Source organism: Enhydra lutris, unplaced genomic scaffold, assembly GCF_002288905.1.
Source record: "Enhydra lutris kenyoni isolate GAN:26980312 unplaced genomic scaffold, ASM228890v2 scaffoldscaffold67, whole genome shotgun sequence".
In the NCBI taxonomy this organism is placed as follows: Eukaryota; Metazoa; Chordata; class Mammalia; order Carnivora; family Mustelidae; genus Enhydra; species Enhydra lutris.
Genome location: NW_019154151.1, coordinates 8,092,496 through 8,115,835, shown reverse-complemented (window position 1 = coordinate 8,115,835; position 23,340 = coordinate 8,092,496). Strand labels below are relative to the sequence as shown.

At 42.7% G+C, this 23,340-nt stretch overlaps 1 protein-coding gene across 3 annotated transcripts in view; it reads left to right on the top strand.

The window, feature by feature from the left end:
• The first annotated feature begins 801 nt into the window (after positions 1-801).
• LOC111159219 (protocadherin 19) overlaps positions 802-23,340 on the top strand; it is a 115,120-nt gene continuing 92,581 nt past the window's right edge. For 2 of the 3 annotated variants that reach the window (XM_022521663.1, XM_022521664.1), the window contains exons 1-2: positions 802-2,948; positions 6,786-7,113. In XM_022521663.1, coding sequence (XP_022377371.1) covers positions 802-2,948; positions 6,786-7,113 — 2,475 coding nt within the window. Of the gene's footprint in view, positions 2,949-5,923; positions 6,065-6,785; positions 7,114-23,340 lie in introns of all 3 variants that reach the window. The other variant, XM_022521662.1, reaches the window with a different exon arrangement.

Here is a 23,340-nt window from a genome sequence, read left to right as displayed (position 1 = left end):
CCAAGCCTTCGGAAGCCAACCTTGGCGCGAGGGAGCGTGCTCTTGTCTCAGCAGCCTCCCTGTCTCCCCTCCCCCTTCCTCCGCCCGCCACCGGCAGCCATCCGGCTCAGCTGGATACCCGGGAGCCTGCGGCGTTTGACAGCAACTCAGAGTCCCACCTTTGATCATCATTTCTCTCCAACAGACCTTGAAAAGGCCAGCGTGACCCCCCCGGACCTCGGAGGGCGCGTTCCAGGCGGGTTCTCTCTCCGCAGTGAGCCAGGAGAGCTGGGGGGAGGTCCTTGCGCATGCCAGGTGCACAGACAAGGCGTTCGCCAGCCCCAGTACTGGCGCGCTGCGGCGGGCCGGGCAGTGCCTGAGAGGCTGCACCCCCACGGCCCTCCGGGTCTTCGCCCCAAGTGCGGTCCAGACTCAGCCTTCCGTCGACCAAGCAGCTCAGACGGCGTCCAACCCGCAGCCCTGCGCCGCTGCGGCCGGTCGCGCCTGGCTAACTTTGAAGGGGGAAAACTGAGTAGCCGGGCTGGAGGGAGGGGGCTCGGGGCCGCGTGGCGCTTCCTTGGCCCCCCGGAACCCCCGGGCCCCCCGCCAACCTCCTCCGAGTCTGCTGCAACCTCAGCATTGGAGCCGGCGCGGGCGCCTTCCCCGCGCCGCCGGGCCGCCCTGGGCGGGACTCCTCCCGCGGCCTCCGGGGCCCCGGGGCGCGCGCAACAGGCGGCCCGAGTCAGCGGGAAGCTGGAGCGCCGGCGGCGTCGGCCTCGGAGGGGTGTGGAGAGGCGAGGCCAGGCAGAGCCCCGCGCAGCCATGGAGTCGCTCCTGCTGCCGGTGCTGCTGCTGTTGGCGGTACTGTGGACGCAGGCAGCTGCCCTCATTAACCTCAAATACTCGGTAGAAGAGGAGCAGCGCGCCGGGACGGTGATCGCCAACGTGGCCAAGGATGCGCGCGAGGCGGGCTTTGCTCTGGATCCACGGCAGGCCTCTGCCTTCCGTGTGGTGTCCAACTCAGCTCCGCACCTGGTAGACATTAATCCCAGTTCGGGCCTGCTTGTCACCAAGCAGAAGATCGACCGCGACCTGCTGTGCCGCCAGAGCCCCAAGTGCATAATCTCGCTGGAGGTCATGTCCAGCTCAATGGAGATATGCGTGATTAAGGTGGAGATCAAGGACCTGAACGACAATGCGCCCAGCTTCCCAGCGGCACAGATCGAGCTGGAGATCTCCGAGGCAGCTAGTCCCGGCACGCGCATCCCGCTGGACAGCGCCTATGACCCGGACTCAGGCAGCTTCGGCGTGCAGACATACGAGCTCACGCCTAATGAGCTGTTTGGCCTGGAGATCAAGACGCGCGGCGATGGCTCACGGTTTGCGGAACTTGTGGTGGAGAAAAGTCTGGATCGGGAGACACAGTCGCATTACAGCTTTCGCATCACCGCACTCGACGGCGGCGACCCACCGCATCTGGGCACTGTTGGCCTCAGCATCAAAGTGACCGATTCCAATGACAACAACCCAGTGTTTGGCGAGTCCACCTATGCAGTGAGTGTGCCGGAAAACTCACCTCCCAATACACCTGTCATCCGCCTCAATGCCAGCGACCCAGACGAAGGCACCAATGGCCAGGTGGTCTACTCCTTCTATGGCTATGTCAACGACCGCACACGTGAGCTCTTCCAGATTGACCCACACAGTGGCCTGGTCACAGTCACCGGTGCCCTAGACTATGAAGAGGGGCACGTGTACGAACTGGACGTGCAGGCCAAGGACCTGGGGCCCAACTCCATCCCAGCACACTGCAAGGTGACCGTCAGCGTTCTCGATACCAATGACAACCCGCCGGTCATCAACTTGCTGTCAGTTAACAGTGAGCTGGTGGAGGTAAGCGAGAGCGCCCCCCCGGGCTACGTGATTGCACTGGTGCGGGTGTCTGATCGGGACTCCGGCCTTAATGGGCGCGTGCAATGCCGTTTGCTGGGCAACGTGCCCTTTCGGCTGCAGGAGTATGAGAGCTTCTCCACTATCCTAGTGGACGGACGGTTGGACCGCGAGCAGCATGACCAGTACAACCTTACGATCCAGGCGCGCGACGGCGGTGTGCCCATGCTGCAGAGTGCCAAATCCTTTACAGTTCGCATAACGGACGAGAACGACAACCACCCGCACTTTTCCAAGCCTTACTACCAGGTCATTGTGCAGGAGAACAACACACCTGGCGCCTACCTGCTTTCCGTGTCCGCCCGAGACCCCGACCTGGGTCTCAATGGCAGTGTCTCCTACCAGATTGTGCCGTCGCAGGTGCGGGACATGCCTGTCTTCACCTATGTCTCCATCAACCCCAACTCGGGCGACATCTACGCGCTTCGATCCTTCAACCACGAGCAGACCAAGGCATTCGAATTCAAGGTCCTGGCCAAGGATGGCGGCCTGCCTTCGCTGCAGAGCAACGCCACAGTTCGGGTCATCATCCTCGACGTCAATGATAATACCCCGGTCATTACGGCCCCACCCTTGATCAATGGCACTGCGGAAGTCTACATCCCCCGCAACTCTGGCATAGGCTATCTGGTGACCGTGGTCAAAGCGGACGACTACGACGAGGGTGATAATGGCCGGGTCACCTACGACATGACGGAGGGTGACCGGGGCTTCTTTGAAATAGATCAGGTCAATGGCGAAGTCAGAACCACTCGCACCTTTGGCGAGAGCTCAAAGGCTTCTTATGAGCTTATTGTGGTGGCCCACGACCACGGCAAGACGTCTCTCTCTGCCTCTGCACTAGTCCTAATCTACCTGTCCCCTGCTCTTGACGCCCAAGAGTCAATGGGCTCGGTGAACTTGTCCCTGATTTTCATTATCGCCCTGGGCTCCATTGCCGGCATCCTCTTTGTCACTATGATCTTTGTGGCAATCAAGTGCAAGCGAGACAACAAAGAGATCCGGACCTACAACTGCAGGTAGAGCCAACTTTTTATCTTTCCTTTGTTTTGGGTGAATAAGTTGTATCTGTGTCTCTGTGTGAAAATCCCATTGCTTTTGTTTCCTATTTAAATGCATGCTGTGTACACACTGCGCTTGTTTTTGAAGGGGGAAAAGTTTGTGGCAGTCCAAGTTGATCAATTCTTTTGATCTGACAATTTGCTGGAAGACAATCATTCACTGTTTGAGTGGTGGATTCTGTCACACAATGATGATGAGCAGGAAAGCAATTATCATTTTAAAATTTGTGCAGCTGTCTCCATGAAGTTATGGCAGGAAAAAAAAATGAGAGAGAGAGAGAGAGAGAGAGTGTGTGTGTCAATTTTCAGCAGAACCACCAACACCCAAGTCCCACAACTTGATTTCAGGGACACAGTGCTTTGGCGACAGATACTGAAAGGAGAGGGAGTGCTGGTACTCGCCCAGTCTTGTAAGTAAACTGAAGAGAGCCTGTGAGTGGGTGTCTAAGGTAGGAAACAGAGTTGAGGGAAGAGAAAACAGGAATGTGTGGGAAAGCAGGTGATTAGTATTTTTTTTTTAAAGTGCGTTCTTGGCTTGTTTTCATCCATTACCCAAACATCTGGTTATGTAAGGTGAAATTCTACCGGTCATTCATATTCTCACATATCTGGTTGATTGATGAGGTAGAGACCAAACATCTCAATGAGGGATAGGACTTTGCCTCCCAGCTGTTACAGTAAAAATAGCAATCTTCTGGAGCTGATGGTGTTTTTCTGTAATGTGGGATTCAGCTGTGGCATTAAGATCTGGTCCCTACCAGTGGATGTCACTATGGGCTATTGTGTTACAGTTTCTCCTGGAGTATATGCAGGGTGCATGTGTATGTGGGGAGGAGTGGCGGGATGAGAATAGAAACGCAAAAACTGGAAATGACAAGTAGTATTTATTTATTTATTTATTTATTTTTTAAAGATTTTATTTATTTATTTGACAGAGCGAGATCACAAGTAGGCAGAGAGGCAGGTAGAGAGAGAGGAGGAAGCAGGCTCCCTGCTGAGCAGAGAGCCCGATGCGGGGCTCGATCCCAGGACCCTGAGATCATGACCTGAGCCGAAGGCAGCGGCTTAACCCACTGAGCCACCCAGGCGCCCCGACAAGTATTATTTAAAAAAAAAAAAATCCTGATAAACACATTAAAGGGTCTTGTTGAAGCCCTTCCTTACAATTGGCCAGAACAAATAAGAATAAGTATTTCTGGAGTCCAAGTTAGGATAAATACATGTAATTTTTTCCAGCAGTGTCTCATCGAAACAGTTGAAAAAAAAAAAAAAAAGACGTTGTTTCTTTAATTTGCTGAAATTGAATGATGCTGCTGTTTCCAACCAAGGTGTGTGTGGTGTGTGCTTTCAACACACCTACACATCCAGCGTGTCTTTTGTGCCATCTGTGCTTGCATGTTAATCAGTCAAAATATGTTCCTGTAGGTCCAGTTTGTATTTGACACCATCTGAAATGCACACTTCTGTGAATCAGAGCCCCCTGAATATGTAACAGCCATGCAATTATTGTTTCCCTTTTACTATTCTCTGCGTTACACAAGTTAGTAGACAAATGCTAACCACACATGAATATCAATCAGGTGCCATAAAAGAGCAGCTGCAATGCCTCATAAATGCTTTAATCCTGTTACTAGTGAAATGGCCGTGACTTTTCTTTCCTTCAGCTCTGAGTCATTTCAGACGGGAGAAATGGGAATTAATATTGCTCTTACCTTTGAAACCTGTGACTGCCAGTGGCGATTTTTATAGGAGAAAAAATGAGGGGTCTGTAAAATTTTATTTATATGGAGATAATGATAGAGTGGACTCTTTTTAAGCCATTTCCGTAGTGTAAAGTAAATGTATAAGACCCTTTTCTTGATGAAAAAGAAATCATCTTGAAATAAAGATAGTGAAGGCTTTGCCACTTCTTGGTGATATATGACTAGAAATGAGAGCTCTTTCTGAGAGCTTGCCAGGGAGATCATTAAACAGGGAAGAGAGCATTTGAAATTAAAAAAAAAAAAAGGAAAAAGAAAATCTCAGTGCTCTCCAACTTCACTCACATGTGTATTTTGTAAAGAGCTCTGTTCCCCATGATGGTTTGGGATTAATGAAGTACAGTTTAATTAAATAATTGGTCAATACAGAAAGGGCTGCTCAGTGAATGCCTCAGCCAAGTAATTGGACGGGGCATTGCCAAACGTATCCATCATGGGTAAACAAAATCATTAAAACTTCCCATTGATTCTATAAACAGATTAGAGAAGAAAATAAACCCTAGTCCTGGTGTCTTTGGGATTTTATCTGCTCTTAAACTCCAGTAGCATCAGCTGCAAGTATGCCTGAACACAGCGAAAGGGCGAGGGGAATGTAACTGCGCAGCCCTAGGAACATCCCTGGGATAGAGTAAGAATTTGCCTCGGGAAATATGCAATCTTCCTGTACGCTTAGACCTTTTAGAAAGCCTGTCTTTCCATGTATTAGACAAGAGGTTTTCTTTTCTCAGCCCCTCCTGAGCCTCTTCCTCAAGTGCATTCATTTATGAGACTTGTGAGGTGATCTGCAATTGCTGCTGAATTCGGCTCCCTTTTTGTATTCAGACAATTAGCTTTGTTGAGCAGGAAGACAGTCACAGTCTTTCCCTTGTAAAGATCAACCTGTATTATTTATTAACCCTATTGTTTTGCTGATTATTGACCAGAAATTGAATTTCAAACAATAAGGTGAATCATTATGTGCAAAGGAATAAATGACTTTTAGGATCTAGCTACAATTCAATGTATTTCTTTTGACAAGTCTCTTAATGCTTGGTGTCTTCGGTGCACGTTGCTGGGTCTGTGTCAGTGTTAATTAAATTGAGCTCTTTATGTTCCAGTTGCAGCACAGCTGCTTGTAGGTGCACCTGAAAGGAGAAGGATGCTGAATGCACTAACCTTTAAATTCCTTTGCAGTAATTGTTTAACCATCACTTGTCTCCTTGGCTGTTTTATAAAAGGACAAAACAGCAAGTGTCCGCATTGCATCTCGGTTTCTCCCATTAGCAAGGAGCAAGACAAAAAGGCAGAGGAGAAAGTGAGCCTAAGGGGAAAGAGGTAAAAAGCACTTCCCCTCATCCAAATGGGTTTGGCTCTCCACTTTCTCCAGGAGAGGAGGGGGTAGGGTGGGGAGTAGAAGGGAGCAGGGGTAGGGCAGGGGGAAGGAGGGTGTGGAGGAGAGAAGCTGAGGGTATATCAAAGGGTGGGGTTTGATCTACCTCACTGCAAAACTGATCAGGTCAAAGAGGTATCTGACTGAGAGTGTTCGCTACATAGGCAAATGCCTGGAGGAACTGGAAAGGAGATTATTTTTTAATTCCTTCTGTCTCCCCTTCTTTTAAATTAATACTTGCTTCTTATTTCACCCAGAGGTTCCTTTGGGTTCCAGGGGAGCTCCAGACTTGACCATTTTCATGCTTTCTCTCCCATAGGCTCAACTTTCCCTCTCTTGCTAAGTAGCCACTGGCAATGAGAAATTGCACATCCAGAGTATAGAAACATTTTGGGGGGGTGGAGGAATGGGAGGTTTGTATGTTTTATATGAAAACTGTATGGCCCTTAGCTTGTTTTCACATGTACAAAGCACAGGAGAAACCTGATGATGTAATGCACCAGAATAAGAAGCTGGAGCAGATAAGGGGTGCAACCCTCTGGGGTGCTTAATATTTATTAACCAATGCATGGTTTGGGAGAGCATTAGCAATACATGTTGCCTTTTTTTTTCTTTTTTTCTTTCTTTTTTTTTTTTTTTTTTTGTGTGTGTGTGTGTGTCACGTAGAATCGCCGAGTACTCCTATGGGCATCAAAAGAAATCAAGCAAGAAGAAAAAAATCAGTAAGAATGACATTCGTCTGGTACCCCGGGATGTGGAGGAGACAGACAAGATGAACGTTGTCAGTTGCTCCTCCCTGACTTCCTCCCTCAACTATTTCGACTACCACCAGCAGACACTGCCCCTGGGCTGCCGCCGCTCAGAGAGCACTTTCCTGAATGTGGAAAACCAGAATACCCGCAATACCAGTGCCAACCACATCTACCATCACTCTTTCAACAGCCAGGGCCCCCAGCAGCCAGACTTGATCATCAACGGTGTGCCTCTGCCTGAGGTGAGTGCAGCTAAGGGGTTCTAAGAGGTCCTCCCGGCTGGCTCTCTTTCCCATGTTGCTCCCCCAGACCCACTTAGGCTCTAGGCTGCAGAATTCGCCTGCAGGGGTGGGGAGGACTTCTTTGCCTAAGCCCATTTCTGTAGTCAGTGTTTGCCAGCAGGGTCTCTTGGGGCAAAGGATAGCCCAAAATATTGGGTCTTTGTAGGGGTGGATGTTAAGGGTGGGAGCTCAAGGGGTCTGTACCTTGGAAGTCTCTGTATGGTGTTCTGGCATAATATGAATTTGCTCCACCTGTTGCAATGCGGTATGCTTGCCAGCCAGCGGTACCAGTGTTCCAGTTAAAGTGGCTGAGAAAGAGTGGATCGACAAGCAGTGTTAAAGATGGGTGAACCCTACAATGCTCAGGGGCCAATTCTCCAGTGCAAGAGTGATTTAGCTTCCTGAAGCCCCCTTTTGCTTTTTCTTTGGCCATATATGTGCTTTCCCAAGAATATGGGTGGGCTGGTTAAAGGGATACAAACAAAAAAATTTTAAAAACCAGGTTGCCATTTCTTGGTAGTTCTTTTGGTTTGGTGATGTTTGACAAACAAGGAGGTGGAAACTGTCACTAATAACAAACATTTCAGAAATTAACTATGATCTGAGTTGGCTCTGTTTCCCTTTACCAGGTATGAAGGTTTTCAAATGGAAGCTTTTTTTTTTTTTAACACTGTGTGGTCTGATGTTTGCTGGCTCTTGAACAATTTCAGGGTAGTAGGGTGATAACATGGATGATGGTGGGTGGGTGGGTGGAACGCTATAAGTAACAGTTCTTAAGTTGGTTTCATGTTCCATGAATTGCTTAAGTTCCTCTTTCGTTGGAAATTTGATGCACTGGGAGGCATATGCCCTCTTCCAGGCCACTAATGAAAGGAATACTGTAGATTTGAAAGGCACTTCCACAGGTTTTGAAGCACGTGCCCAATCATTGTCTCCTTTGGGCCTTGCAATAGTTATCTTGATAGATTACCCTTCAGTAGATGAAACAGAGTCCAGAGATGGTAAGGGAGTTGTTCAGACTCACAGAGCAGGACATGGAGAGACACACAGAGAGAGGAGTGGGGTAGGGAGGGAGAGGAAGAGGGAAGTGCAGAGGCAGAGAAAGAAAGAGAGGAGAGACTAGATCACAGGGCTCTATAACTTTCTGGCAAGTGCTGTTTCAGTGCCACCTTCCTGCCTTGGAAATAATTCAGCCTGACCTACCTAGGCTATGATGCATATAAAATGGTCTCATAGTATTTGTATCAATTTCAGAGGGCAATTGAATCAATTGCTTTCCCTAGTTTCCTGAAAAATCATTCTCACCAGAAGTAATTGGACCAAACAACAGTGCTTTTAATGAGAAACTGATGATCTTCAGCCAGCAACAAAAGCACCAGTATTTTCAATCTATTAATCTATATATAAGGATTTATTGAAAATCCAATATCATGCCACAGAGGCACTGTTACAATTATGGACATCAGTATATACTACTAGGAACTAGATCATAGACTTTTTGGAGGACTACTTGTGGACTAATAAGAGTTTAGCCACGGAAAAGAAGAGGTAGTGCTATGTGGTGGAATCAAGTAGACCATGATTTTGAATCTGGGGGACATCTCTTGGTATGGAGTCCTTCTGAGTCTCTGTTTCCTCATCTACAAAATGGGCACATCTGCCATGCAAGGTCGGTCCAAGAAATAGTATGGCATTGTGTAATGTAAAGGGTGTGACACATACGTGTTCCCTGAATCATAGATCTCCTCACTAGACAATAATTGGAGAATCATTTATAATGGCCTGCACACCTGAGTGTGACCCCATAGACACTGTAACTAAAGAGGAATTTAAGTTGGTTTTGTATAGGTAACACCTACAAAGTGGTGTGCTTGGAGTATTCATATTGGATATTAAATAATGGAGGTAGAAGATGGCAACGTTGTGGGTTCAGGTGCTGACTGCTCTTGTTTTTGGAGGTAGACAAAATAATCATCATCTGAGGATGTGGTGATTATTTCTGTGATCAATTCAAGGCACTAGAGAAATGTGAGCCCCAGTGCTTATGAGATACTTACAGTGGGCAAGAGACATATGAGTGTGTGTGTCTTCATGGTTTACCAAAGATCTTGGTGTTCTTTTTGATTCTCCTATAGGCAGAATGATATAAAATATTGCTTCAATTACTTAGAAAAGCCATTGAAAGTCTGAATTCTGATCTTCTCCCCAATTCACAAAGCCACATGCTCTCCTTATTTAACAAAATCACAGAGATATGTAGTGTCTAGGGCTAGTCAAGGGCCAAGGCAATATGTCCTAGACACAGTGAGACCAAGTGTGTATTTCTAATATGCAGTCCTGTAGAGTTCAACTGAGAAACCCATTCAGAAAGAGGAGGTCATTTTAACCTGCATCTGTCACAAAGTTATGCATGGGGAAAATGACACTTCTCCTTTTCTTTCCATATCGGAAGTCCCTGAATGAGGACTAGGTAGAATACTTAGGTACAGTGAAATCTATAGAAGAGCAAGAATGGTTGATTCATACCTTCAGCTAATATTCATTGAAGGTCTACTTTTTTTCTGCTCTAGGCTTTGGTGTTACAGAAATAAAAAAGATCTTCTGTCATCTCAAGGAATGTACATTCTAACAGGGGAGACAAGCAAACAAATAGGTGATTTGCAGGAATGATTTATGCTGCTGTTGCATTCAATAGGATATTCTCCATTCCTAGGATAGTAATATCCTGATATATTTCCTACCTCCTCTTTATATTTTCCTATTAATTAATTAATCCATCCAAGAAACCATCATTTATTAAGAAGTTATAACAGAGTGGTAAGTGCTATGATGTGATAAAAATGAGATTCTATGGAGACTCCTGTATTAAATCTTATGTTACTTACATTTTTCTTTGCATTATTTCATCAAACCATTCTTTTATCTGTTCATTAACCCCAATAGCATTTGTCGCACATTTAGAATGTGCTAGATACTGCACTACTTGCCCAGGATCCAAAAATAAAACACTTGATCCTTGACCCTAGGGAGTTTACAAGGAGGCAGACAAGTAAACAGGTCAATTCAATTCAGGATAACTTTTCTTTTCTGAGCATATGTTACATTATTACTCTCCAGATTGAGACCAAAGCACTGCACATTAGGTTTCTCTGCTGGGCTACCTTGTGACAAACCCACTCCCTTCCTTATCTGCAGAGTCAGTTACAGGGCTTTACAGTGGCTCCATAAAGGAGTGGGGAACTTCTTCCCTTGGAGCACTCCATCATACCTTATCACCATGGCATTAGATATCAGTAAGCATTATTAGAGAATCCAATGTGCTCAGCTGTGTGGCAGGTACCATGGGGATCCCAAATAAATATGAGATGCAGCAGCAGCCCACAGAGAGTTCAGTCTGGTTGGGGAGCTAAGATCACCCAATGATTTCCCTGTAAGTAATATAAGAGAGTTTCTTTTTTTTTTAATTTTTTATTTCCATTCAGCGTAATAGTATTCATTGTTTTTGCACCACACCCAGTGCTCCATGCAATCCGTGCCCTCTCCAATACCCACCACCTGGTTCCCCCAACCTCCCACCCCCCACCCCTTCAAAACCCTCAGATTGTTTTTCAGATTCCATAGTCTCTCATGGTTCACCTCCCCTTCTAATTTCCCTCAACTCCCTTCTCCTCTCTAACTCCCCTTGTCCTCCATGCTATTTGTTATGCTCCACAAATCAGTGAAACCATATGATAATTGACTCTCTCTGCTTGACTTATTTCACTCAGCATAATCTCTTCCAGTCCTGTCCATGTTGCTACAAAAGTTGGGTATTCATCCTTTCTGATGGAGGCATAATACTCCATAGTGTCTATGGACCACATCTTCCTTATCCATTCATCCATTGAAGGGCATCTTGTTTCTTTCCACAGTTTGGTGATCATGGCCATTGCTGCTATAAACATTGGGGTACAGATGGCCCTTCTTTTCACTACATCTGTATCTTTGAGGTAAATCCCCAGTAGTGCAATTGCAGGGTCATAGGGAAGCTCTATTTTTAATTTCTTAAGGAATCTCCACACTGTTCTCCAAAGTGGCTGCACCAACTTGCATTCCCACCAACAGTGTAAGAGGGTTCCCCTTTCTCCACATGCCCTCCAACACATGTTGTTTCCTGTTTCGCTAATTTTGGCCATTCTAAGTGGTGTAAGGTGGTATCTTAATGTGGTTTTAATTTGAATCTCCCTGATGGCTAGTGAGAGTTTCTAACCACATGTTACTTTGTAGACTTCGTAGTGCTCCCCTTCTGCTTCTTTCTTGGCAACGCTGCTATCATTTATATGTAGCCTTAACTGTTTAACTCCTAAGGTTTGGTGCTGCTTGCAAAAGTGTAGGTCTCTTCTGCATCAGTGTGCAAACCTAGCCACATCTGAATATTGTTGGCCCTAGAAACCAAAGGGAATGTGATGTTCAATGCAGTTAAGTAGGTAAGGTAAAGGGAAAGGAGTCTAGGGAATTGGAACTCAGCCTTAGTATCACAGAGGCTGTCATACCTAGAATAACATATCATTATTTGCAGGTCTTCTGATGTTGGTCCGGAAATTGGCTATGTGGATTTTGTGGTTTTGTACACAGATTTGGAGAGGAAAAGTGGAGGATGTCTTTGCTGTTTACAGAAGACTTCTGTAGAATTAGTGAAGTCAGGTATCCCTTAAATATTTTAAATTGAGGGGCGCCTGGGTGGCTCAGTGGGTTAAGCCGCTGCCTTCAGCTCAGGTCGTGATCTCGGGGTCCTGGGATCGAGTCCCACATTGGGCTCTCTGCTCGGCAGGAAGCCTGCTTCCCTCTCTCTCTCTGCCTGCCTCTCCATCTACTTGTGATCTCTCTCTGTCAAATAAATAAATAACATCTTTAAAAAAAAAGATTATTTAAAATATTTTAAATTGAAGGGTGAGAATTGCATTTCTTGGCATCCTGGTATATTTAGTCCATAGATTTAGTATATGCATGAATGAATGTATGTGTGGTGGGAGGACAGTGAAAAGAGGGAAAAAGAGATTGAAAAGGAAGCGGAATGGAGAAGAGAGAATAATAATAGGTTTTCCAGTTTGCTAAGATTTTTCTAAAAATATTCCAACATTTTTAGAGTCTCCTTATTATGGCAAATACTTTTTCTTCCAATCTTATGAAATTGAGGCATGCCTACTGGGCCCCCTGGATGCTGGAAAGTGTTATTTGTACATCAGCATCTCTGTTTTACCCTTTTTGTCATCCAAGCTGTGAACATTGTTGGAGGAAGATGAAATTCATTTCTTCTACTGCTATTGGAGACGTGGTGGGACCTCTTCCAGCTTTCGCGAGAGGTCAAATGGCTTAGACACCCAGTCTCTTTGGTGAGGCATTTTAAAATTTTAGTTTTCTAATGTTGAATGATTCTGAGCTGATACTCTGAGGGAATCATAGTGGTCAAAACTTCCCGAATTTTAGATTTAGATTTAGATTTTAGATTTAGGATTTAGATTTTGGTTTCAAACTCAATCTTGAGTTCTATTTTTCTACCTTTTGCTAGCAAACTGTGGCATCTTCAGTATGAGACATTCTAAGGCTCTGTGTGCTCTGCTATGGAACTGAGTGGCAGAAGAGTTTGCAGACTAGGAATGTATGTGGCAAACCAAACTGAATGCTTCCAGTTATCTTACAGGAAGTCCCTATGCATGTTATCTTAGTGCAAATAATGAAACTGAAACATCAGTTAGGCTTTGAAGAAAAATAGGAAGAAAGAAACAGTTCAACATGCTTTGGTCCCTAAAACAGAGTTTTAAAGCTAGGGATTTGCAGGGATTTGAGTGAAATGGTGGGTTAAGGAAATAGAAAAGCAGCCCCAAACCTATCAGATGTCAGTTTCAGAAATCACTAGGAAATTGATATGTATTATGAGGCTGGTTTGAATAGCAAGGAAATGACACTGCCTCCAATGAAAACAAACCAACAAACAGTTAAGTGAGCGTTTTTAATTTTATTTTTCTTTTACTTTTCTTGTTATGACAGCATTTTGGAACTACCTAAGTCTTATCCCTAAGAGTCAAAAGTAACCCTCAGGCAGCAGAAGGAAGCAATGGGAACAGTGCAACCCGCATCTTTTCAGGTGCACACACTCCACTTTTCTCTAAAAATCAAAGGCTTCACTTCTACTAGGAGACATTCTAGGGCCACCCATTGCCTACATTGTATCTTATTGGGCCATTCACATCTAGGGGAGGCAGTGTGTTTCCCAGTGGGGATCGGGTTGCAAGATGTGTTCCAGAATAAACCGTTCCTCTGTCGTCTCCATGCAACTGCCGCAGAACTGAGTTAGTTTACATTAGTATTTGTTAATTTATTATTATCATTCCTTATTGGCAATTAACTGGTTACCTTAGAGATCACCTCTCTCCCCATACACCTTCGCTAAAGTTGAGCTCAGCCAGAGTGCTTGCTAATGATCCCGAGATTTCTCTCCCTGGGGGATTGGAGGCAGGACATTTTCCATAGAGGGCTCTGAGGCTTTGGAATTCTTCTTATTAGAAGACCACTTGTTTTGGGGTCCCGGTGGCCCTACCTGGTTTTTCTTTGATTGTCCATCAGACTTACAAGGTGGGAGGAGCTGCAGACCTCACCTTCCCTATGCTTGCCCTAATCTTGGTTGTGGTTTTGGTATTTTGTGCCCAGAGGCTGAAGCTAGGGTTGTGGGGAATTGCTTGTTAGGAATTAGAGGGCTAAGAAAAGGATGAATCCACCTCGTGGCAAAGCTGGAGTCTTTGAATTATGGCACTGCAGAGGATCTGAGGCAGCTGCTTGGAGTTTCAGATATTGACCCCTCTGCTTGTGTATCTCAGCTTTCAGGGCTTAGGGGAGACCAAGCTTGGCTGGATCGAGTGTCTCAGATGTGGGTAAATGAAGCCATTTGTACAAGAGGCCTGTGTGTGAGAGGCAGGAGGCTGGCTCAGGAGCGGCCATTTTCTCCTACTGAGAGGAGGCTTAATTTCTTGATGTGTGACTGGCTGGCCTTTAATGTGAGCCTCATTTACTTCGAACAATTGAGCGGCTTGAAGTGAAAGTCCCAGAGGATCAGTTGTTTGTAGAGGGAAATGCTCTTCAAGTTACATTTCCTTTTTGGCTGTTGTGTAGTTACGAGTGGTTTTTGTGTGGGCTGCGTGCTGAGGGTAACTCTGCTTCCAGTGGTTGTACCCAGTCTGCGAGCGCCTCCCTGTGTCACCCCAGGGAATGGTGTGGAAAGTACTGCAGCTTCCTGGAGGACAGCTCTGCCAGTGTCAGGAACTAGGGCTCCCATGCAGACATCTCATTTGTTATATCATTCAGCATTTTGCTTAAAAAATATTGGCTGGGACCACACAGCTCCACAGCATCCCTGGAAAAGATGTGAGAAGGAACCAGTATTTACACTCAATAATCATGAAAATGGAGTTACAGAGCGGACAGATGGCTCAACTAGGCACATAACATTTGGGGCCAAACCAGACTCCATTTTGCTTGATAGCAGTTCCTCTGGTGCAGCTTCAAAGTGATTTCTGTTCCAGAACTGAAAACCTGATTGGGTGACACAAGAGGACCTGTGGATATACCTTTGAACGGTCATTGCGTTCCTGAAAAGCCTTGCTGCAAGTGAGTGTTTTGTAAATCAGACCCTGTTTTAACCGCAGTGATGGCATTCCGTACTTACCAAAACCCTGTGGTGGATTTGTTCGTAAAAGAAAGAGCCCCACATAATGTGAATAAACAACTCCTGACCAATGTCCTTTGTTAAGTCTGGATTTTTCACATGTCTTGTTTTTCTTAAAGTGAGATGCCTCACATGGGCGAGATTTACAAAACCTTTGAAAGGTGGGCCAATTCATTATTCTCTTGAATTCTCACTGGTTGGCTTACTTAGTTGAAGTTCACTTACTTAAAAAAATGTAATTATGTAATATTTAAAATACATGGAGTCCAGAGAAGACAGGTACATGTCACCTGGATTTAACAAATGCCACATTTCATATTTGTTCTAAAAAAAAAAAAATTAACGGTTACAGCTATCCCCTTCCCATCCTCTTCATCTTCCCCCACTCTTTGTAAGTCTGTGGCTGGAAGCACTGAAGCCTATTGGGAATGTGTTTGGTGCTTTTTGTTTTAGCCTCCTGAGCTTACTTCTGAAAGACATGGCTCTCACTTTGCTGCTCCAGGTTCTAAATGCTCCCCAAGTCAATAAGCAGTTCTCGGATTCAGTAGAGCCTGGGAATTACTTTGCAAAATGAAAGGGCTCTCTTCTACTTCCTTTGAATTCAGCTTTTGGGGAGGTAGAGTATTACTTTTCAGAAAGAAAAAAAAATGAGAGTGAGAGACGGATGGACAGACAGACAGGTGTTGGGATAGCTATCTTGAGTTTCGAGCAGACAGTTGGTGATCGAAGGAGGCGAGAAGCTTGATGGGAATTCTGCATTCTCCTTGAGCTCCGTGTTCATGGACGAGCACCAGGCCTTCTTCATGTCAGATGCTTAAGCATGGCCTTGATGTGTGTAGGTTTTGGATGCTCCATTAAATCTCTGAGTGCCAGGGTGACCAGTTTTCAGCTTTTCCCACTGGGCCCCATCTGGCTGCTGTTCCTTGGCAAGCTGCTCTCCCTCACTGCCACCAGCACTGGCCTTGGTGGTCTCTGCTTTCTGGATTATTTTCATTTCTAAATCTGATTTCCAGAGCATGAAGGGCACTTCTTCTCAGATTGTGTAGTTTGCTCTTCTCAACAAAATGGATTCTCTGTGTAAGCTGGCAGGAAGATAAATTCAATCCAAAGGCCAGATTCCTCTCCCTTTAGAGGAGTGTGTGTGTGTGTGTGTGTGTGTGTGTGTGTGTGTATGTGTGATAGAGAGAGAGAGAGAAAATTATATGCTTCTCTCACCTGCTTATTCTGCCTCTGTGGTGATGGAGCCTTTATGGGCCGGGCTGGCCTGATTATACACATGACTATGAGCTTAGGCGCTCAGAGTCCTGCTCCCCACCCTTTGACACTCTGCGGTTAACTTCCTGAGGAAAAGCTTCTAAGTCTAGTCACAATAGGGTGTTATTCCCCCACATGTGAGACCAGGGCACCCCAATTTGATATAGCCCAGGAACAGAGTTCCTGGGGACTATTTTTAATGGAGAGTTCTGAGTAGGAAGCAGCCAAATAATCATTGCTATGTGTGCAACCCAGCTTAAGAAAACTTTATAGAGAATTTCAGCTCCTTGGAAATTGTTTTCTGAGGCTCAGTTCCTCTTTTTGTGCCGTTTGGACATAATTCTGTTTCAAACTCTCCTCTAACCCTTTAATTCACTTGGCTTGAGGAAATCCTATTTGCGCTGCTGATGCATCCAGGTACTTAGCTATAAAACCTTATCTTTTCTAGGTGAGATGTATGAGCAAGGATCAGTCTGCATTCAGGGGGATTGATTTAACCTTTAAGCAACTTTTTTCTTTTTTTACAACCAAAGATGTCTATGATCTAGCATTCATATTTGAAACTTGACATGTTTGAGGGATGCAGGACTCTGAAAATGCAGGTCTGAGCAGAGGCATCTAGCTATACCTATAGTGATGGTGAATGGCTTATTGGAAGATTGTTTTCTTCCTCTTTGCTGCCAGGCACCATGGCCTATGGTGAGGACACAGGCACACAGCACTCCGAAGGTTGGCATTGACTCTGACCATGCCATACTGGTCATTTCTTTAGTGCATTTCTGTTTGCTCAAGTATAGACTCTCAAGTGATGGGGTATGCTAATGGTAATGTTTGTTCCTTAAAGCTTAGGGGAGAGAACATGATGGCATTAGCGTTAAATAAAAGCTTTTCCACGGGACTTTGCCTGATTAAAATTGCAAGACAATTTATGGTAGTTATGGCTCTTTAGTAACAATCTCAAATGCCACATAAGAAACACCAATTTTCTGTATGGCTTCTGAGCTTGCTACTGGGGTGTATGTCCTTATGTCTCCAGGTCACTCTTTGAATTTTGCCTCTACTAAGGAATTTTATTTTCAAGGTGGAAAAATACAGGTGTCTTGTTGCAGTAAAAAAAATACAATAAGGAAAATGTCTGAAATGGAAAAAAGTTAAACTGTCTTTGCACAAAGTATACTTAAATTTTAACTGTCTTTGCACAAGCTATACTTTGTAGAGTGTTCTGACAGGTCAAAACTTTATAAAACTAGTTAAGCCATAATACTATGGCACTGGCCATTGTTGGAATGGCATGAGGGGACTCAGTCTTTGCACTTCTGATCATCTGGAATCCTCAGGAAGAGATCATGGGAGGTGGAGAAAAACCCGCACCTGCCAAGGTTTGTGGCTGTGCACAGTGCCATATTTGGAGGTATTAGGAATCCAAGAATGTGTGACATTTACATTACCTTGCTCTCCTCACCCTCTGAGTCTAGCAAACTCCATCAAGACAGTTATCTCTAATGTGTGAGCCACCCCAAGTCACTGTATTCCCAAAGATAACAATTGAGAACTGTAATTCTGGGATCAGGGAGGAGGTCACTAGCAAAACCGATGACACAGAATTAAAAACCTCGTAAAAGAAGAGCTTTAGTTCATTGAAATCTATTATCACTAAGGAAACCACTCCAAGACATCGAGAGTTCTGAAAAATCCAAACAAATGCCAAACTATATCAACCCTGAAACAATTACATGAGGAGACTGGGTATCTCCAAGTTCTTTTGCAGCTCTGACTGTAATTTTGTGAATTTTATAGGATTGGTTTGAAGGGCTTCCTGTAGCTGAGTGCATTCAGGTTTGAGCCCATGTGACCACAACAGCTGCTCCATAGGTGGTGTTGAGGTAAGGGACTGATCTATGACAGGTGATGAAATAGGTACCAGCCTTTAGCTTTTACATGAGGGCAACATATTCTGTGTCTAATGTAGGTTGTATGTTCAAAGCTCAGTAGCCTCAAAAACAACAACAACAACAACAACAACAACAACAACAACAACTCAGTAGCCTCTCCATGCAAATAGGTTTTCTTTTAAATGAGGGCAACATATTCTGGGTCTAATGTAGTTTGTAGTCAAAACTCAGTAGCCTCCCCATTCAGATAGGTTTTCCTGTCCAGTGTTAAGTTCTGTCATAAAGGTAACAGTAAGTATACTAACCTTGCTTCACTTGGTTGGTGTTTGCTGTAGGTACGTGTAGCAGATACACCCTTCTTGCCTGGTAAACTAGACCTTTCAGAAGAACACAAATTCACTTAAACATAAATTATGTTGATTATCTTGCTACCTAAAATTTCACAGAGCTGGAAGTCACCGAGGTCTCCTTTTTAAGTTAGCATTCTTGAGGACTATTTCGTATATCATGATAAATTATCTAACCTTTCATACTGTAGAAGGCCAGCATTATGGAAATAAGCAGCTTTTTATTCCGTTCTAAGGTCAATCTAACCAAATTATGCAACTTTTAATGCAATTGCTTGAAGCTTCCACTTTGAAAGTTTTCTCATTTTAATACCTCACACGTGATAAATATTTTAGCTACTATTCATGCTTAACAATATATTTCACTGATCATCATTCTCTGGCATGAGGGGCAGTTAGTTCACCATGGCTTTGCTTGTTTGCTGTTTGCTAAAGATAATCACCAACGAGCCAGAATTCCGTAAAAACATGTATTTTTGTTGTTGTTATTTTTAATTTCAGGCCATGGGAGGTTCACTAAGCCCTACAGAATCTATAGATGTAGGGCACATGATGGTTTTGCTTGTGAGCCAAAAGCGAGGTAGATTTTCTTCTAAAGTAGATTTGATTCCAGAATTATTAAACCATTAAACTCAATGCATGTTGGAACCTGGCGGATGGCATTGAGCACGATTTGGGGCACTATCTGTAACAAAGCAATCTATTTTTTGCAGGGAGTAAACTGCTATTTCAGGGGCAGGGGAGGTCAGCTGGGGAGCCCTTGGGAAGGTGTTTTACTTTTGAGCCCCCTAAAGAATATTTTTCAGGGGCTCCTTGAAGGCAGGGACCAATGCTACACAATTCCTTTTGTATAGTATCAGGCATTTTTAAGTTTTGTTACTTAGGAGTTTCTATAGTGCTTGTTAAACCCTGACCTTGCAGGGTGTTCATTTATTCTAGGTGAATCCTGCCCCTCTGGATATGATGATTTGCCCTCAGACTTTAGTGAATGGACTTTCTGTTTAGTAGTTAGGCTCTTAAAAAAAATATTTTGGCTTGAAAATATTCACCCATTCATCCATCTACCAATTATTTGTAGATCATCCTTTACTGACCAGCTCCATGCTCAGCTCTGAGGGATAGAGAAAGTATAAGGTACCAACCCTCATAGCTTATGTTATTACTGAGAAGACAAGATGAGAGGTTAAATACATTAAAAAAAATGGAGAAAGTAAGGATTATTTACTAAATGGTGCTCTGTGATTATATTATTGGAAAAAATATGTTTTTATTTCTCACTGTATGACAACATAAATTCCACAGATTAAAGAGTTAAAATTTTAAGATGAAAATGCAAATAATAAAACCAATTGAAAAGGACTTCAGACACATAGAAGCAATGAATTGAATACAAAGAAAAAGACCAGCAGCTCTCTATGGTGAGTGCTCTGAAATGTGTAAGCCTGATGATTTACAGACTTATACCTCTGGGGCAAATGATACATTATAGGTTAATAAAAATAATTAATAAAAAATTTAGAAACGTCTGATAAGGTAAACTAAAAATAAACTCTAAGCTGGGGAAATATTTTAAATTTATATAGCAAAGAACCTGTATTTATTAATTTTATAAATATTTATATAGTACTTAACTATGTGCTAGTCAGTATTCAAGGTGCTGGGGATATGAGAGTGAACAAAACAAAGTCCCTGTCTTTGTTATGCACACAGACAAACAAGAAACAAATAAATATATAATATGTTAGGTGATGATATGGAGAAAAATAAAGAAGCGTAAAGTTATATGTTCTGCCAGGAATGAGAGCTCTCTAGAAAGGTCAGGGAAGACATCTTGGATAGGGGACATTTAAGCAATGCCTTTAATATATAAAGAGCTCTTACAAGTCAATAAATAAGACAAATACCACAATATAAAAATTATGCAAAAGACACAAATAAATAATTCATAAAGAGGCTCTACAAATTACCAGTAGATACAAAAATATTTCAATCTTAGTAATTAACAATAACAATGGAATGCCATTATTAATTTTGAACTACAAACATTATATGTACCTATTAAAAAGTCTAACAATATAGGAACATATAAAATAGAAGCTAAAGTCTCCACAACTCTCTCCTTATTAATATGTTACCTTAGGGGAACCACCGACAGCAATTTGATATGCAAGATGTCTTATTTTTTACTTATAGAATTAGGAAAAATTTAAAAATATATTAAGCATTGGCAAGGGTATGGTTCTCATATATTGCTTCATGTAGTATAATTGATAGAACTGAAATTGACATAATCTTTCTTGGGGACAGTTTGTCAATACATGTTAAAATCCCTGAGATATCTACTTTCTTCTTCTGGAAGTTATCATAAGGAAATTATTTTAAATTTGCCTAGAAATTCATGTTCATGGGTGTTAAATTCAGTATAATTTATAGCACTGAAATGTTAAAAATGTGCTTAATATCATCAGTAGGTGAGTGTCTAAATACATTATGATATGTACATTGCTAGAATACTATGAAGACATTAAAATAACATTTTTTTTAAAGATTTTTATTTATTTATTTGCAGACAGAGAACACAAGTAGGCAGAGAGGCAGGCAGAGAGAGAGGAGGAAGCAGGCTCCCTGCTGAGCAGAGAGCCCGATGTGGGACTCGATCCCAGGACCCTGGGATCATGACCTGAGCAGAAGGCAGAGGCTTTAATCCACTGAGCCACCCAGGCGCCCCTAAAATAACATTTTGAGGAATATTTAATGATGCAAGAAAACTCTCTTTATATAACATACATTAATTGAAAAAAATTAACAAACGAAACTGTGTATAGATTGATTCCAATCATTTAAAAATACATATGCATAGAAAAAAATACTGGAAGGAAAATTACCAAAGCATTAATAGTTATCACAGGTTGCAGGAAATCAGGCAATTTTTACTTTTGAAGTATACTTTTCTAATTTCCCAAATTTTCTATATTGAACTTGCAGTATTTTTGAGATCAGAAAAGCAATTACTTAAAAGAGATAACTACTGGGGCTCCTGGGTGGCTCAGTGGGTTAAACCTCTGCCTTCGGCTCAGGTCATGATCCCAGGGTCCTGGGATCGAGCCCCGCATTGGGCTCTCTGCTCAGCGGGGGGCCTGCCTCCCCCTCTCTCTCTACCTGCCTCTCTGCCTACTTGTGATCTCTGTCTGTCAAATAAATAAATAAAAAAAATCTTAAAAAAAAAGAGATAACTACTATACTATACAGTAAATATTAAGGACCAAAAAGGTTGCACAAAATTATGAATTATTCTGAGGCAGGACATATCATTTATGTTCTTTATTTTCATTTTCAATCAGATCACACCTTTAAAATTTTTCTTTTTTTTCCCTTTTTTGGAGGTCTCTGTCAGATGAGGTTTCACATTAAAAAATAATCCTTTTCTTTACAATTCATGTTTTAAATATGAGAAATAATATCATGAAAAATGTTTTTTCCTTCTTCACTTCTCTTGCCCATATGTATACTCTTGTGAAAGTAGATTTATCTCACCAGTGTTAGACATCTGGTTCACAAATTTCATTTTTAGAATGTGAGATTTTATAATAGTAACATTAAACTGTAATCTGTATAGAGTTTTAATAGTATGAAAATGATACAGGTTTTGTCTAAGGGTCGCTTTTAGCAAAATACATTTTTTCAGTGTCCTTTTTAGGACCAAGTAGCCAGTTTGAGGGAGAACATTTTTAATATTTCTCAATATTTGATTTCATATTTTGGCTTCTCCAATCTGAGGCATACAATAGCCCCCAACAATTTGGAACAAAAAAAGGAGGGAGTTAATGAGTTGGCTGTCACTGAGATGCTCAAAATTTCAAATCCAGCCTTGGCTAAATGCGCTGTTTTTTTACGCAAAATGGAATGAATTTAATCTTTTTTTTTTCATTCTTTCTTTCTTTCTTTTTTTTTCTTTTGCTTTTTAATGCTTTACTGAATTCGACCTTTTAAGAAAGACACGTTTATTTGATTGACTCCCATTAGTAGCCTAACTTTGTACAGCATAAATAAATTTTAAAAAGGCATCCTTTGAAACACCTCTTTAATTGATGGCTGTATAAACTTCTCATATAGTAAGTACTGCACTTAAATGCAAAATGTTTATTCAGTGGCCCGTGTAGTTACCAGAAATATTTAGATATTGTAAAGAAAATTCTTATTAAAAAACAAACAAACAGATGCTTCACCCCCCTGCATAGCTAATAGAAGAGAATGTCATCTGTACAATGTCATCTTGATTGTAGGTGAAGTGTTTGCCTGCTACAGGAAAACATCTGCAGCCTAATTCTGTAGTCTGTCTCTTGGATAAATAAAGGGAGACCATGGCCTTTGGTAGAATTGTATTTCTTATAGGTGTAATCATTTAACTAAATGAGTTTCAGTTCATTACATGTTTTTTTGTGTTATAACATGGACTATTTGATAAAAATAAATATCTGCTTCTTTTGTGTGTTTGTGGGAGCACAGGAAGAAGGGACTAAAAATTAAGGGAAATGAAGGAAAACACCACTACCTTCTTCCCAACCTCCCTCCTTTCTATCTTAGTTCTTTAATGTAAAAGTCCTCATATAAAGAAATATTGAGGATGCTTAAAACTTGGTTATGAAGCAACTTAAGAAAAGATTCACATTGTCCCTTTGTATATAGCTTACAGATGACATTGTATTAGGAAAGAATTTTCAGGAAATTAAAATATTTAATTGATCTTAAGCCAGAATTTGAAAGAAGTTAGTGTGATGAAGCAGAGTGTTCTGGCTGAAGAAAAGTAAAATGTAATACTATGCAAATTCATATCACCGCTTAAGTGAGTATAAAACTCCAGAAGGTGGTAAGGAGATTGAAAACAAGGAATTTTGTTTATTGAAAATCAATATTGGCAGCTGACAGTCAGTGGGGTTTTGTACTGGCTCTGAGGAAGGCCCCACTAAACACATGCTGCTGCATGGGATGTATGTGA